Source organism: Hipposideros armiger, unplaced genomic scaffold, assembly GCF_001890085.2.
Source record: "Hipposideros armiger isolate ML-2016 unplaced genomic scaffold, ASM189008v1 scaffold_903, whole genome shotgun sequence".
NCBI lineage: Eukaryota > Metazoa > Chordata > Mammalia > Chiroptera > Hipposideridae > Hipposideros > Hipposideros armiger.
This window is the reverse complement of record NW_017732253.1, coordinates 247560-262919: the sequence shown is the minus strand read 5'-3', so window position 1 is coordinate 262919 and position 15360 is coordinate 247560. Positions and strand designations below refer to the sequence as shown.

General features: G+C 40.9%; 1 protein-coding gene across 1 annotated transcript in view; it reads left to right on the top strand.

The window, feature by feature from the left end:
- The window catches only part of PCSK5 (proprotein convertase subtilisin/kexin type 5), a 451676-nt gene that overhangs the window by 254537 nt on the left and 181779 nt on the right, over positions 1 to 15360 (top strand). Inside the window, exons 11-13 of the mRNA XM_019630362.1 lie at positions 1448 to 1565; positions 3655 to 3843; positions 14012 to 14148. Of these exons, the coding sequence (XP_019485907.1) occupies positions 1448 to 1565; positions 3655 to 3843; positions 14012 to 14148 (444 nt within the window). The remainder of the gene's footprint in view (positions 1 to 1447; positions 1566 to 3654; positions 3844 to 14011; positions 14149 to 15360) is intronic.

Below are 15360 nucleotides of genomic sequence, written 5' to 3'. Positions count from 1 at the left end.
TGGATGGATGGATGGATGGATGGATGGATGGATGGATGGATGGATGAGCAGGAAGGGCAGATGGATTGACAAATTAGAGTTATAAGACTAGAAAGAAAAAAAGTTCACTCATCACAGATGGTTGAATTTCAGTGAATATCTATTTATTTATATTGGCCGGAGAAGATTTCAAGGAGGAGAAGATAGAATAGCTAGGCCTTCAGGAACTTATAAGAGTTTGACTCTACAGAGAGGAGGAGTGAGGGACTTCCAGGCCAAGGGCTCTGCATGAGCAAAGGCAGTGAGACAGAAAGAGCAAGAAAGGACTGAGAGTGTCATATCTTTAGAAAAGGAGTGACTTTTCTTAAGCAAAAAGTTAGAAAGTTGTTTTGAAAGTAGAATGGGACTATATCATCAAACATCTTGAATTTCAAGATGAAGTATTTAAATAATCCATAAGCCTAGGCAGCTATGGAAATTTTTGTATAATGTAATTAATGTTATAAGGAAAATATTTTAGGCAACAAACTTGGTAGAAGTATGACTTTATATCAAATATAAAGATATGAGAGTTAATACAAGGTGAAGATTTGAAGTATTCAACTGGGATTTTAAAGTATTTTTAGAAAGAACTGCACATGTTGATCTTGCTGTGTCATCATTAAAATATTCCTATATGTAATTGAAGTTTCTGAGACAGTTATGCCAAATTCAGCTTTAGATCAATAGGTACTCTCAGTGGGTACTAAAAGATTACAACCTGTGAGGATAAGAAGCTGGCATAAAAGTCTGGAGGCCTCCAAATATTTCATGCATAAAGTTTAATAAATTTTTCATATTAATAATTTATATCTTCTGGAGAGATAATAATTTATGTCTTCTGGGATATTCAACCTAAATACTAGACATGTCAGAAAACTGGTATTTCTTGCATGTAATTTCTTATTGCACTAGGAGAAGTTGTATACATCGTCACTTCTCTTTATACCTATTCATTATTTTATCTTACAAAATCGATGATGTCATCACATGACTACAAGTGGTTAACTGTGAGGCCTTTGAGAAAACTGTGTGGGTTAGAATCCAGCCCGACCACTGAATTGCTAGCCAATCCCAGCCAGGTTTCTCTCTATTCCTGTTCTCTCATCCATGAATGATGATAATAATAACACTAACATCTTAAGATTGTTGGGAGGATTAAATGTAAAAATATGCACTAGTGCCTGCCATGTAGTCACAATTCATAAGTGATAATCATGTTACTAGTAATGATACATAATCAATGAGTAATATACATTCATCTTATTTTTTTTGTGATTGTTACTTGTTTTATTTGTTTTTAAAACATTGGTAGAAAGAAAGCTAGGAATGTGCTCAGGTTCTCTGCTGAGCAAAATTATAAGTCAACATACGTAACCTAGGTTGCTCCTAACCTTGGTGAAGCTGACCAACCTCTTGCTTTTCGTAGTGAGCCACCTCTATGGATTTGGACTGATGGATGCAGAAGCCATGGTGATGGAGGCGGAGAAGTGGACCACTGTTCCCCAGCAGCACGTGTGTGTGGAGAGCACAGACCGACAAATCAAGTAATATTTGCTGCAAGCAGACAGCATGACAGTGCCTTAAAGAGAGCAGGCCAGTGCAAGTGCTCAAGATAGCCCTTTGTTATGCATGGAAGCTAAAACCTTGTGTAGTTTTTTTCTAATGTAATTATAAAATTCTAATAGAATGCCTAGGATGCTAAGCTGTTAAATCCATACTAGCAGAACCCAAGGATCCTTTAAAAAAAATCTATTAAGAGGGGATTTGGAAGGGCTGTCTGAGTGGCTCAGTTGGTTAAGAGCTCGCTCAAGAGTGTGAGCTCTGAGCAACCGCAGTTCGATGCCCGGCCCGAACTGAGCTGCCAACAGGTGGCAGGATGGCTCAACTTAAAAAAAAAAGAAAAAAAAGGGATTTGGGGGGACCCCTAAAGATGGGCATTCTTAAGGTTTCTACTCTGTCAATCCTTCTATTTGATGGTGCAAGTATTCTCCAAAAGTCATTGTACTCCAAAAAACTATAAACCTTATGTTCTGGAAACTTAACTACATACCGTGTAATTCTCCAAAGAGTGGCAAAATACACAGTAAGTGAGATTGCTGTTTATTTAGTGATTTCAGGGCCTATTCCCATGTTCCAGCTGCACAAACTTGGAGGCTGTGCTGACAGGATTTACCAGCCACAATGTGAAGTCTCTCCTAGGTGCTGAATTCAAAGAATAGGATTCATCTTCGTGATTTTATTAGTATTTTGCTTTTAGCGTTCTTTTCAGAGTGGTAGCTCCCAGAAAAATATTTAGGAAGTTTGTTTGGAATGAAACTAGAGCCATTAGAATTCTTGAGGAAATTTGTTAAGAAGCAGAAATAAATGGACCAAAGTGTTTGGTGGTATTATTATTATTATTATTATTATTATTATTATTATTATTATTATTTCTACTCTACTCTGTGGCAAAGAATAAGAGGAAACAATAAAGGAGTGAAACGTTAACCAGTATTTATGGAGCACTGAGTATGGGCCAAGCCAAGTGCTAGAAACTTCATGTGTGTTTTCTTTTAAAACTTTATAAGAACTTGAGTATTGTTACCATTTGACAAATGAGGAAGTGCAATCAAATGGAATATTTGTTTATTTATTCACAAATGCATTTACCAATTCGGCAACTATTTTTCTTGCACTTACTGGATATCAAGCACTGAGCTACCTATTAAGGATAGAAAGGGGAATAAGAAATGCTTCCTGCCCTGTGGAGCTTACAGTCTAGTGGAAGTTAAGCCAAAAAATATATAATAAGTAGATAATTACAAATTATAGTAAGTAAATGTGGAAAGAAAACGAGGTGGGGGGCATACTTTTCCTATGGTTCAGTGACAGTCTCAGAGAGTGAAATTTAAGCTTTCACCGTGAAGCAAGAAGAAGAGTCAGCCATATGAACAGCAGCAAAAAAAAATAAAAAAATAAAAAGCCCTTGAGGCAGAGTAGAATGGTATATGCAAAGGCCCTGAGGTGGGAAACTTGAATTATCCCAGGACTTGAACTGATGCCAGTGTGGCCGGAGCCCAGTGTTCAAGGGGAACAGTGGCACAGGAGGAAGCTACTGAAGAAGACAGGAACCTGTAGGCAAGAGGAAGCATGTGCCCAGGGGTTATAGAGCAAGGAAATGGTAGACCAGAGTCAAATCCCAAGGCCATGCTCATCCCCAAGCTTTCACTGTACCACAGCACCCTATATCAGTGGCTCTCAAAGCGTATTCCGTAGATCAGCAACATCACTGTCACCTGGGAACTCGTTAACAGTGTTCATTCTTGAGATCCACCCCAGTCTTACTAAATACACTCTGAGGCCTGGGCCCAGGAACCTGTGTTTTAACAAGGTGAGAGTCTTAAGCTTGATATCCACTACCTGCATGAAAATAAAACATTAATGCCCCTTTTCCTTTCACTTGCATCTTTCTCACTGCCTAACCAGTATTAATCCTTGAAATGGCCCAATCTTTTGGGTGATAGCGCCGTGTCCTGTAGTATTCCAGTGACCAGCTGCTTGCATTACATCGTGTCATCTCGTTCTAGGCCTGTGGGATCTCTTAGCCAAGCTCTGCCATGGACTTTGCTCAAACTCCCTGTCTGTCTGTTGCAGGACAATCCGCCCCAACAGTGCAGTGCGCTCCATCTACAAAGCTTCGGGCTGCTCTGATAACCCCAACCACCATGTCAACTACCTGGAACACGTCGTGGTGCGCATAACCATCACCCACCCCAGGAGGGGAGACCTGGCCATCTACCTGACCTCGCCCTCGGGAACCAGGTCCCAGCTTTTGGCCAACAGGTACAGTGATGGCCTTTGCCCACCACTGTGTAGGAGTCATACCCACACGCGACTATCCTTTCGGGAAGAAAGGGTCAGCTGCTCCTTACTTACTACCGTAAGAACTAACTGAGGGGACACTTAGGTGTCATGATGGGACGGTCACAGATCTTACTGCCCATACATAAGTACAAAGTGGGAAGGTACCTAGAATCTGTAGGCATGAAATAGATCACATTTAATAGTTGAATAATATAAAGAGGATGCTGCAGTTAAATTGAAGGCCACCTGTTGTTCTTTAGCCTAAAAAATGCAATGCAGAGCACTAACTCCTTAGGCCTTTGAGATTCTCATCCCTGCCCTTAAATGTTTGCTGGCATTTAGTACAGATTAACTGAATTCTCTTGCCCAAGCACTTTCTGAAGTTCAAGAAAATTATATTTGTTTTAAAACAGGTATTGGCAAATTTTTTTCTGCAAAGAGCCAGTTAGTAAATGTTTTGAGCTTTGCACGCCATGTTTCTGTCACAACTACTCAACTCTGCTGTTAAGAGTGCAAAAGCCACTGTAGACAATATGAATGAATGGGCGTGGCTGTATTCCAATAAAACTTTATTTACAGAAACAGGCAGCAGGCTGTTTTTAGCTTGAGAACTGACAAGTTTGCTGACCCCTGTTTTAAAGGTTAGCCCTTTGGTTTTCATTGCCCAAGAGGGCACTCAGTTTCTCTTCTTAGCCTTCCCCTTCTCCCCACTCCTCCCAAACATTTCCCCCGCAGGTCATTGTGTTGCCAGGATCCTGCTGAAAGGCCAGAGTGTTCTAGCACAAGTTTTCTTTTGCTCGACTGGCTTTTCAAGTAGTTGGGAGCATGGGCGGGGGGTGCTTGTCAGCAAGTGGGACCAGATGGGGAAATGTCAGTTTGTCCTATACACCTCATTCCCATTATGGTTCTAAAATAAAAACCACAACCAGAAGCCTAAAAGTTTCTTTAATTTGATTTTCTTCTCCAAGAGAACATTTAATGGGAGCAAAAAACCTTATCGTCAATGGCACATAGAGTCCAAATGAAAGCCAACCTTTTATGTCGACACAGCCACCTGTCCACATGCCAGGTGACCATGGCAGCAGTGATCTTTGTTAGGATACTAACAACAGGCCAGAGGAGTTGAGAGGACAGGAGCCAGTGAAGGCCTGCAGAACCGAAAATGAGACTGAGCAATTGCCAGTTGCTTTTCAAAATCCCCCAACTTTATCTGCTGTAGGATTATGAGGGGAAAAAAAAAAGAGCAATAGATAGCACCTCCAGGTGATGCTGACTAGGAATACAGATACCCAAATCTTCAAGTGCATTTTATGTCTCTGCTTGGAAGACTTGCTGTATTCTTTAAAACCTAACGTCTTCCATTCGGGCATGGGGAGACTTGGGCTTAGTATTTATGAAGCTAAGCTTAGCCAAAATAAGTGTGTGCCGGTGCACAGAACAGAAGGATGCTTTGGCATCAGATCGCTGGGCATGCCCTCCTCCCACCGCAGATGGGGGTCTCAGCTGTTGTCTGCCAGGTACTTGCCACTACCTGCCTGATGCTTCTTTCCAGCAAGCAAGGCCTTAAGATACACAATTACATGATTCATTGGAGGTCACACCAGCTTATTGCCAAAGCCAGGAAAAAACTTTTTCTGCGCTTTTTTTTTTTTCTTTTCTTTACCATTATTTATCTGTGTTGAACTTGAAAAACTATCCAGGTGAAACATTGTGAAGTGCAAAGGTTTGCTTCACACATCTGTGGCTCTTATGTCTCAAGCCCCCTCCATTCTAGAAAAACAACCCTTTTGCAGTTGCTGTTTGTTTGAAAAATGCAGCCTCCTCAGACTTTCCAGGCTCTTCCTGCATATTTTGGAATTTTTTGTTGGCTTCCCCCAAAATGACTTCAGTGAGGAAACTTGTGAGTAGAGGCGCTGTGGATTCCGTCACAGGCATTTGGTGGATTACAAGGTCACTGGCTTCAGTCGCACATGCATTCTTCAACAGCGGACATCTGCTTTGCTCTTTGCAGAGTGCTGAACCTAAGCATACTGCGTGTCTGTGTCAGAAAAAAGAAACAGGCATTTCAGATGCTTGGTGACAGACGGTCATAAGGTTTACCTCAATTTTCCTGATCGAGACCCCCTGGGAATAAGATTTGCACCCAGAGTGCATCTTCTGGGGTAGAAGCATTTCTTAATGTGCTGCTCTTTTGTATATCTTCCATCTCACTGCTGAAAATAAATAGCCACCCAAAAAGAGGCTGACAGATTAGAGTAGTAGAGGAAGGGGGCTGGAGGACCAAGAGATGTAAAGGATGTTATGAATTCATTTGTCTTCAGTTCCCCAAAAACACTGTTCTGAGCAGCTGATTCCTTAAATGTAAAACAGCTGCACCAGGTCCCAGAACCACATATGGCCACCTTCCAAGGCCTGGCTCCCCTGTCCTTGTTGTGCTTGACACTAGTAGCATCCCTCCTACCGAGGCAGCTAAGGAAAGACCGTTTCTTTTGGCATTTTCTCCTTCTGGCATATTCTGAAGCTTTAATTTTATGAGAGGAAATCTGTACTCAAACCCTCTCAGTCTCTGACCTAGTGACAAGGGATCCTTGTGTCCTGTTACCTTAGCCCTGTTTCAAAGCGCATTCCCAGGATTGGGAGCTGAGGACAAGGAGCATAAAGAAAGGTGTGGGGGGTGGGGGGAGCGAAGGGAAGGCCTCCTTCGCTCCTGGTGTCCTTCACGTTAGTCTGCAAGGCAATAACACTTTACCTCAAGGAAAAGGTGAGTAGGTCAGGTTTTCGAAGGAACCTATCGCTCAAAGTTTATTAATGAGAGTAATAAATAGTTCCCCTGTTGGATAGTTACTTATCTTTCCTTCAAAGAAATCAAGGTTTCTGAGGACCACCTAAAGAAAAGAACACTATGCAGTTAAAAGATAAGAATTTTGAAAGGTTTAAAATATAAAGTTTTCCTAGTGGGGGTCATTTGAGAGGAAGAGGTAGAGCTGTGGTGCCAAAGCGTCATCCCCACCTGATCGCTCCTGTTCCTTCATGAGGCATGACTCTTTCCACGGTGGACTGTGTGTTGGCTGCTGTGGGAAGGAAGGATGCTGAGAACCAGCTCAGACCCCGAATCTGAGGCTCACTCGGTGTCATCTCTCTGTTATGATGCAAAAATCAAACACGTTGACAATAAGGGTAAACCAGGGAGGGGAGACCTGAGATGACAGTGACAGCCTGGGACTGTTCTCCTGGGACTGTTCTCCTTTTCAATATTGACAGAATAGGTGTCATAGTCTTGGAACCTGAAAATGTTATTCATAAGAGCAAATGCCCAAAGGAAATAAAGGGGCCATGGTCAGCTTTCAAGAAGTCCTTATTTTCCTAGACATTTCTGTGAGGAATTTCTTCAGTATTGTGTTTCCCCTCACCACAGAAATTCCTTGGGAGTCGGTTTTCCACAAAGTCATTGAACACTTTAGGTCTGTGTGGGCCGTCTGGAGCCCCTCAGTGCCCCCCCTATCCCGGCTGACGGGGCACTTGCTGGAACTCCTGTGGAGAACAGCTGTTGGAGGAGGAACCATTTACCCAAACATCTGCAGGTGCTGAGCCCTGGAAGGCACTCAGCGGCATTCAGAACTAGTCCAACTTGAGCTTCGTGCCCCATTAGCCCAGCAGGCAGGCACCCTTGGCAAGCCAGGTTGATAATTTAGTGGGTGGGAGCCCTGAATAAACAGAGCAGTCCCAGAATGGACAAATGGTTAGTTCCTTCTTGTCCCTTTGTTTCCCCCTGCCCTGTCACCCTTTTGGTCCTCCTCTTGGCCTGTACACCCACCCTGCCTAACAGAAAGCCAAAATGAATAATCAGCACAAATGGTTTACTTCTGGGGAGAATATGGAGGTCCAGCATCGTGGGGGGGGGGAAGCTAGGTGGGCTGCAATCCCTTTAAAATGGTTTTAGACAAGCAACGCTCGCTATAAGCCTTTGTTTTATGACATATTCAAATTCTGCCTGTGTAAAATTTTACAAACAAAAGCTTGCCCCATCAGATTCTTTCTTCAGCTGCATTTGTTGTAGAATTGTGAAAAGCTGTCATCATCTTTTTTCTACCCTAAGTCTCCCCCTCCCCCAACTCATTGAGTTTTAGATTTAGTTTAGTTTATTGGCTCTCTGTTCCAAATTTTGGCCTCTGACTGAAAGCTGAAACTTTGCCTCCCTTTCTAAATTTGATTACAGCTGAATATCTCTGCTTCTAATTATGACCTTAAGTAGAGAGGAGGTTCACTTTCTAACTGCAAAACCTATAGCATTCTATAATTAACTATGTTGAAATGTGGTGTTTATATTTGAATCATTTTTGTCACTGCCCTACCCAAATGTTCAATGACAAAACTGACATTTGTAAAGTGTCATGCAACGTGAATGCACTTGTGACTTGCAGTATAAATTACACTTTTGCAGTGAAGGTTTTACATTTCAGTAAGGCCTCCCCCTGAGAACCCTCTTCCTTCATTAAAAAGGAGGTACATACAGCCTTGGAGTTAGGCCGAATTGGATTTGTCCTGATTTCACCAATTTTTGTGTTTGACTTTGGAACAGTGATTCTCTCATCCAGAAAACAGACCTCATAGTATCTGCGTCACAAGGTTGTTGTACCAGTATTAAATCAGATAACATAAGGCTAGTCCTCCACCCAGCCCCTGGCATAGTAAGCATTTAATAAGCACTAACCTTTATTACTTACGCTGTGCTTTTCAAAGCACCTGGTGAATGACTCAATCCAACACAGATGGCTGGGCCCCTCTCCCAGAGATTCTACTTCTGTAGGTCTGGGGTGAGGTCCATGAATTTGCATTTCTAATAAGCTCCCAGGTGATGCTGACACTGCCTGTCCACAGAGCACATTTTAAACAGCATCGATTTTAAAGATCATCCAGCTTTTTCATACACATTCTTGTTATTTTCATGTCATCAAAAGACTTGTGAGCAGTATGTGCTGGATGCTGTGCAAGTAATTTACGAAGGAGTTTAAAATATAAAGCAGATATGTAGATAAAAGCCATCGACTGTAAGATGGAATAATTCTTCAAGAATATTAAATACTTACATCATATACCCACAAGAAGAAATGCATTTTGGGGTTGTTGAGTGTTATTAATAGTATGTACGTTGAAAGTAAAAAAAAACACCTCATCTTTTTAGGTATTCCAAACCAGTACCTTTCTCTCAACCTTTCTTAAAGAAGTGATTTAGATTAGGAAAGATAAAAACTTAATAGTGTGTTTTAAATACCCTGCTTCAGAAACAAAATACAGTAATACCTTGGTTTGCGAGCATAATTCGTTCTGGAAACAAACTACTCATATTGGAAGATATCGCTCGTTTACCATGTTAAAATGTATTAGAAATGTTTGCTCATCTTGCAGAGCTTTCGCAAACCAAGTTGCTTGCAATCCAAGGTTTTACTGTATTAAAAACTTATAAAAGCCAACGTCTAAAGAAAATGAAACCCTAAAGTACAATTGAGCCAAATGAGTGCTTCAAGCAGTCTATGAGCTCTAACTTAAATTGTGATGAAGCACTAAAAAATAAATAAATAAATAAATTGTAAAGAGAGAAAACTTCCAAAAATATGGGTCTAATGTCAATTCTGTAGTGAACATAAATACTGTTTGCTTAGTAGTGGATGATTCTGAAATTAAGATCCATTTACAATTTCAGAAATAATTATATAACACCTAGCTGTCAGTATGTATAAAATGTCTCGTTAAATAACTGCCATACATCATAGAACAATGTTGTAGCCTTGACAGATTGGCTACACTCTTTAAATGAGAAGGGGCGGGGGAAGCTTATAGTAATTATATGACTTATTTCCTGAGTTAATTCCTCAAAAGGATGTACCACACTTAATGGCAGTCTTTTCTACCACGCTTTATCCAAAGTAATTTATGTGAAAACCACTCACAGGGATAGGGCTGTGGGGCACCATTTTAATAACTGGATGCGTAATTTGTGCCACCGCATGCATATATCATTTCATCGAGCGCATGATTATGAAGTCAGCTCTGACAGAACAGGGTTTCATTGCAACAGGAGATGTGGATACGGGCGTGGAGTTAATCTACTGCAGTTTTCAGCACACTGGTCCTGCTTTATTGACATTTTATCCATGCTATTAGTGTTGGCATGTGTCTGGTTTCTGCACTGTTGGCACAGCACAGATGTTCAAACTGAGCACTGGACTTCTAAGTTAATATATGGAGACCACACAATTAGAATCTTCTTAGCAGGTGTCCAGTGGTTTTACACATGATTGTCTTGAGGAAGTACGCTCTTTGCAACACAAATCTAGTCTAGCAACATTGCTTTTTGTTCTGTGCAGATAACGCAGTGTTTTTAAATGTTATGGTGCTAAAAATAGGGAATAGTTTAAGTATTGAATCAGAATTAAAATAAAGGACAGGGTGAGATTAGAAAACGGAATGCCCAGCTAGTTGAAACAACAGTAATCAGTGTATATTTCTCCATCAACTCTTGGTAGCAAAATATAATCATTGTGTTTGGCCCCATTTTAATTCCTCTCCTCAACGTTTATGTCCGTATGACATTAATGATCATTCCAGCTCTGCATAAAGTGAAGAGACCAGGAGGTAACCCGTTAGCCAGATAGAGCCCGTTTATATTTGGGCTTTGAAACACTTATTTGAATGCTGATTTATGAATATTTATTCTTGGCACCCAGTTTATATTTAATTTTTGTTCTCAATGTGATTTAAAAGTGATTGGTAGCAATGGAATGATTTTCAAAGGTAGACAGGAAAGGGTGGAAGGAAAGAAACACAGGGTCTGCTAATCCAGCAGGGAAATAATTGACCCGTGAGTAATTATAAGTTGGCTGGAGTTGTGGAAACAAGACTGCCCCTCATGTGATGGCAGCCTCAAGTCTCCTTTGTAGTTTTTGGACATGAGGCAAGGAGCCAAATGTTCTGTCTAAACTGTTTGGGAATTGCTTTTAAGTTCAGCACTCGTAGAAAGGTATTATGTGACAAGTTATTGCTTCAGTGCCCTCAAATGGCACTGCGGCCTCAACGAATTAGAGCCTAAATTAGAACTGTGGGCTAAGAAGTGGTTCTAGACTGGTTTTCCGCCTCCATCATTTCTATGTCAACATATTCCCTTTAGTAACAAGTCTCTGGCAGGAAGGGTAGTTTGAAAAAGCTCCTGTTCCCCCACCTCTGCCCCTCCGATTCACCCCACATACACACGTTCTACGTATATGTGTATGTATACTGTATATGTAAGTCAATTACATAATGACCCAGCAATTTCTTCCTCGCCAAGTCCAGTTTTAAGCCATAACCTTGTGAAATGAGCCCTATCATGGTAGCGCATGGATTGAGGATCTCCATAAAATGTGCCATCCTTATTCTATTGAAGATCAATTATGGTATGGAAACATTCATTTAAGGAGCCACTGTTTCCATCACTGTTATCATGGGGGAGATCTGCCAGGTCCAAGGAGGTTCTCATTCAAATGCCACAGAGGCAGTCTTTATAAATAATATACAGATATTCTTTAAACAAGGAAAAGGGCTTCCAGTCCATGTAAGGTTTGAAAATCAGTGCTTATCAGGGGGCCGGCCGAGTGGCGCGTTGGTTAAGAGCTGGCTTGGGATGCCAGAGGCCCCGGTTTGGATCCCACATATGAGGGCCAGTGACACTGCCCTCTACAGCTAAGATGCTGAACAACAGCTCAACCTGGAGCTGGGCTGCCGTGCGTCACCGGCGACGGCGTAGGCTGCAGCCCCTGCTGCAGTGGGTTGCCATGGGCTACCGTGTGTAGCCAGCAGCCAACGTGAGCGGCCAGCAGCCATCCAGAAGCCGGTGACTGATCTGCCTCGCCCGGGAAGAGCGCAATGATGGTGCCAACTTGGGCCAGTGAAGCAACGTCCTCCACAACTAGACTGAAGAACAAAAGGACAGCAACTTGTCTGTTCCCCTTCCTCCAATTCCCCAGCGCTGTTCCCATCCCCCAATTCCCCAATAAAATTCTAAAAAAAAAAAAAAAATCAGTGCCTATCATTAACCCCATGTGGAGATTACCAAAACATATTTGTATATTCCAGAGATTTGAGATATTCTCCAGTAAGGAGACCTGTTCAACTTAAACTGAGGCTTTCCCAAATTTTCTGACCATGGGACACTTTGAGAATATTGCTAAATAATTTTTATTTTTCTTCTTTCAAGGGCTCAATAACATGTAGCAGGTAATTTTCCTGTTCACCATTTTTCTCTAGGGAATACTGCTGAGTGTCAGCCATTGACCTAACACAGCCCACAGCTGTAACACCCAGCCTTTCAGCTTTCGAATGCAGCTGGCATTTTAGAGGGAGCCTCAGACACATTGATAAAACACTTTTTTTTAATTAAAATTCTAATATATTACATTATAACGAGATTACACTGGTTACTTTTTTGTTTTTAGAAGGGCACATTTTCTCCCAGTGGGAAGATCTACATAGAAAGTCAAATTATAACCACCAGTTAGCTTGGAGAACATGAAATTTTGGAGAGAGTGAGCTGACTGCATGTTCTGAATAGCCATCAACATCCAGTTGCCATGATCTTTGCATTTGTCTCCACTGAAGGACAGATATGTCCCAATAACTGGACATGGTTGTTCCTAAGACAATGCTAGAGATATTTTTTCCTTTTGGTTTGCCTCCATGGCTCTCAAATTCTATTTCTTATTTCATTATATTTTCAACAAAAAATAATAGGTGCACATAATTTTTTTTTAAAAATGTCTTTAAAAAAAATATGCCTCTTGCCCCATCTTTTACTTTCTACCTTCTAGAGCTAATCTCTACAGAAATCCTTTGGCTATTTCTTTGGGTAGTCAAATCTACATTATATGCCTGTATAATTGATATGCCTCTTTCTTAATGTGCTAGTTTTGTACATTATCTACTGACATCTTATTCTTGTGGAGGATTTTGTTTCTTTATTTCCCTCATATTTGTATCTGTCAGGATTGCATCACAGGAAACTGAAATAGTTCTAGCTATTTCAAGTAGAAAGACATTTCATGTAGAGAATTAAAAAGGCAGAAAATTATTGGAAGGGCTGGAAGAACAGAACCTACCCTGGAGTTCCAGGGATAACTCCTCAAATTAGATAAGATTAGTTGGCAGAGTGTTTTTAGTGAGGTATAATTTACATACTTTTAATGTGACTAATTCAATGAGTTTTAACATGTCTATATGGTTGTATAACCATACACCATCACTTTCAAGATATAAAACAGTTCCATCACCCCCAAAACTTCCACCATGGCCTACCCACTCTCCTTTAGCCCCTGATAACCACTGAGATCTGGATATTGCCTGGTTGTGTTTCCAATTTGCAAACCCTAAGACCCTTGAATATTTATCATTTCTGTTTAGGTTGCCTTTTCTACAATGTCATATAAATTGAATCATATAGTATTATGGTCTTTTGTATCTGACTTCCTTCACTTAGCATAGTGATTTTGAAATTTATTTATTGTGGTGTGTTTATTAGTTGCTGATTAGTTTTTATTACTGGGTAGTATTTCATTGTATGCTGTACTGTAATTTGCTATCCATTCACCCATTGAAGGATATTTGAGTTGACAGTTTTTTACCTTTATGAAAATGAAGCTGCTGTGAACAGTCACATAGATTTTTTTGAGTGGACATATGTCTTCACTTCTCTTGGATAAATTTCTAGGCGGGGGATTGTTGAGTTGTGTGGTAAGAACTGACAAACTGTTTTCTAGAGCAGCAGTACTATTTTGTATCCCCATCAGCAGTGTAAGGAGTTCTGTTGTACCATGTCTTCAACACTTTGTACAATCAGTCTTGGGGTAAAGTCTCCTCAACCTAGTTTCCCTGATTCCAAAACGGTTATGCCTTCTAGATCTGCAGTTGCATGGCCAACCCCATGCTCAGTCCCCTATGGGAGAACAATGAATGATATATGTTTGGATCTACTAATCAGTGATGTCCAGGATGAATACAACCTCCAGTGTTGAGCTGAACATACTGATGGATACAAAAAGATCTTTAATCATGGTCTTGACTTGACCCTAACTGGGTTTTAAATAACAGATAAAACCATTTTTTTATGGTTCTCTCTCAGGCTCTTTGACCATTCCATGGAAGGATTTAAAAACTGGGAGTTCATGACCATTCACTGCTGGGGAGAACGAGCTGCTGGTGACTGGATCCTTGAAGTCTACGACACGCCCTCTCAGCTGAGGAACTTCAAGACTCCAGGTGAGAACTTTCTTTCTATAACTTGGGTTGCTGTGTAGAAAAAAATGATGGAATGTATTTTGGCCAAGGAAGGTTTCACACTCATATATCAACATCATTCTTTTTTATGTGATCCTGTGTTTTGAGTTGTCTGCATGTATCCCAGTTCTCAAGATTATGATTTCAGAGGTAATCATTTAAGGATAAGAAATCTTTATAGGTGCAAGATAAAACATGACAGCTATTGATGTATATTTCAGAATATAGATCCAAATCTCCAACCAGCTTTTCTTACTTTCTTTATCCATAAACAAGCCAGCCATGTCCACCTGCAATGGATTAAATAGCCTGATCACAAGAGGAGACACGTTTCCTCAGTTGTCTTTTTTATGAGTTTACTCTACATTTAAATCTCAGAGCAGGCAAGATACTGAGCTGACCTATGCCTGCTAAACTGGTTAACACTAACAAAAAGGAAAGATGGTATTCTGTCCCACGTGAACCTAAGAGCTAAGGAAAAAAAAAAAAAACCTCGATAGGCAAAATATAGAAATTACGATGTTGGCAGAGGTCTTTTCAGATGGTCTCAGAGTCTTGCTGCTGCTTATGTCCTATTTCCCTCTTCATGGAAGCTTGTTTGTAACCTAAAAAAAAGGAAAAGTACAAATACAGCATGGGGTGGGAGATTGAACAGTTTCTTGCAGTAGCCTATGTTGCCTATGATGGAGCCCTATGGAGTACTTGGCTCAGTAACAAATGATCTGTTTGATAACTAGCCCAGTTTCCCTGCCCAGCAGCTGTGGACACATCTTGAGTTGCCTGAAAAATTCATGCTTCTCAATGCTCTGTACAGTCCATCTGCAGAAGAATCAGACCCGAGAGTGATTTTAGGACTGACATTCGATTCTAGCCCTCTCCTGATGGCAGAATAAATTAACCCAGACATTCTGTAATTAGTTGTAAAGGTGTGTACGATTCAGGTACAGTGGGCTGCATAGGGAGGAGGCACACAGCAGAACAGAGAGGTGAACACAGGTGCACATTTACTAGACTTTTGTCCACCAGTTACTCATTCTGACAGAACCATTTTTTAAATTAATTTCAGGTGTAAAACACAGTGCAAATAGTTATACTTGTTACCCCTCAAAGTGACAACCCCCCTCCCCCAATCCACCACCCCACTCCCCCGCCCTCTGCCAAAATCATACATATCTATTACAATTCCATTGACTC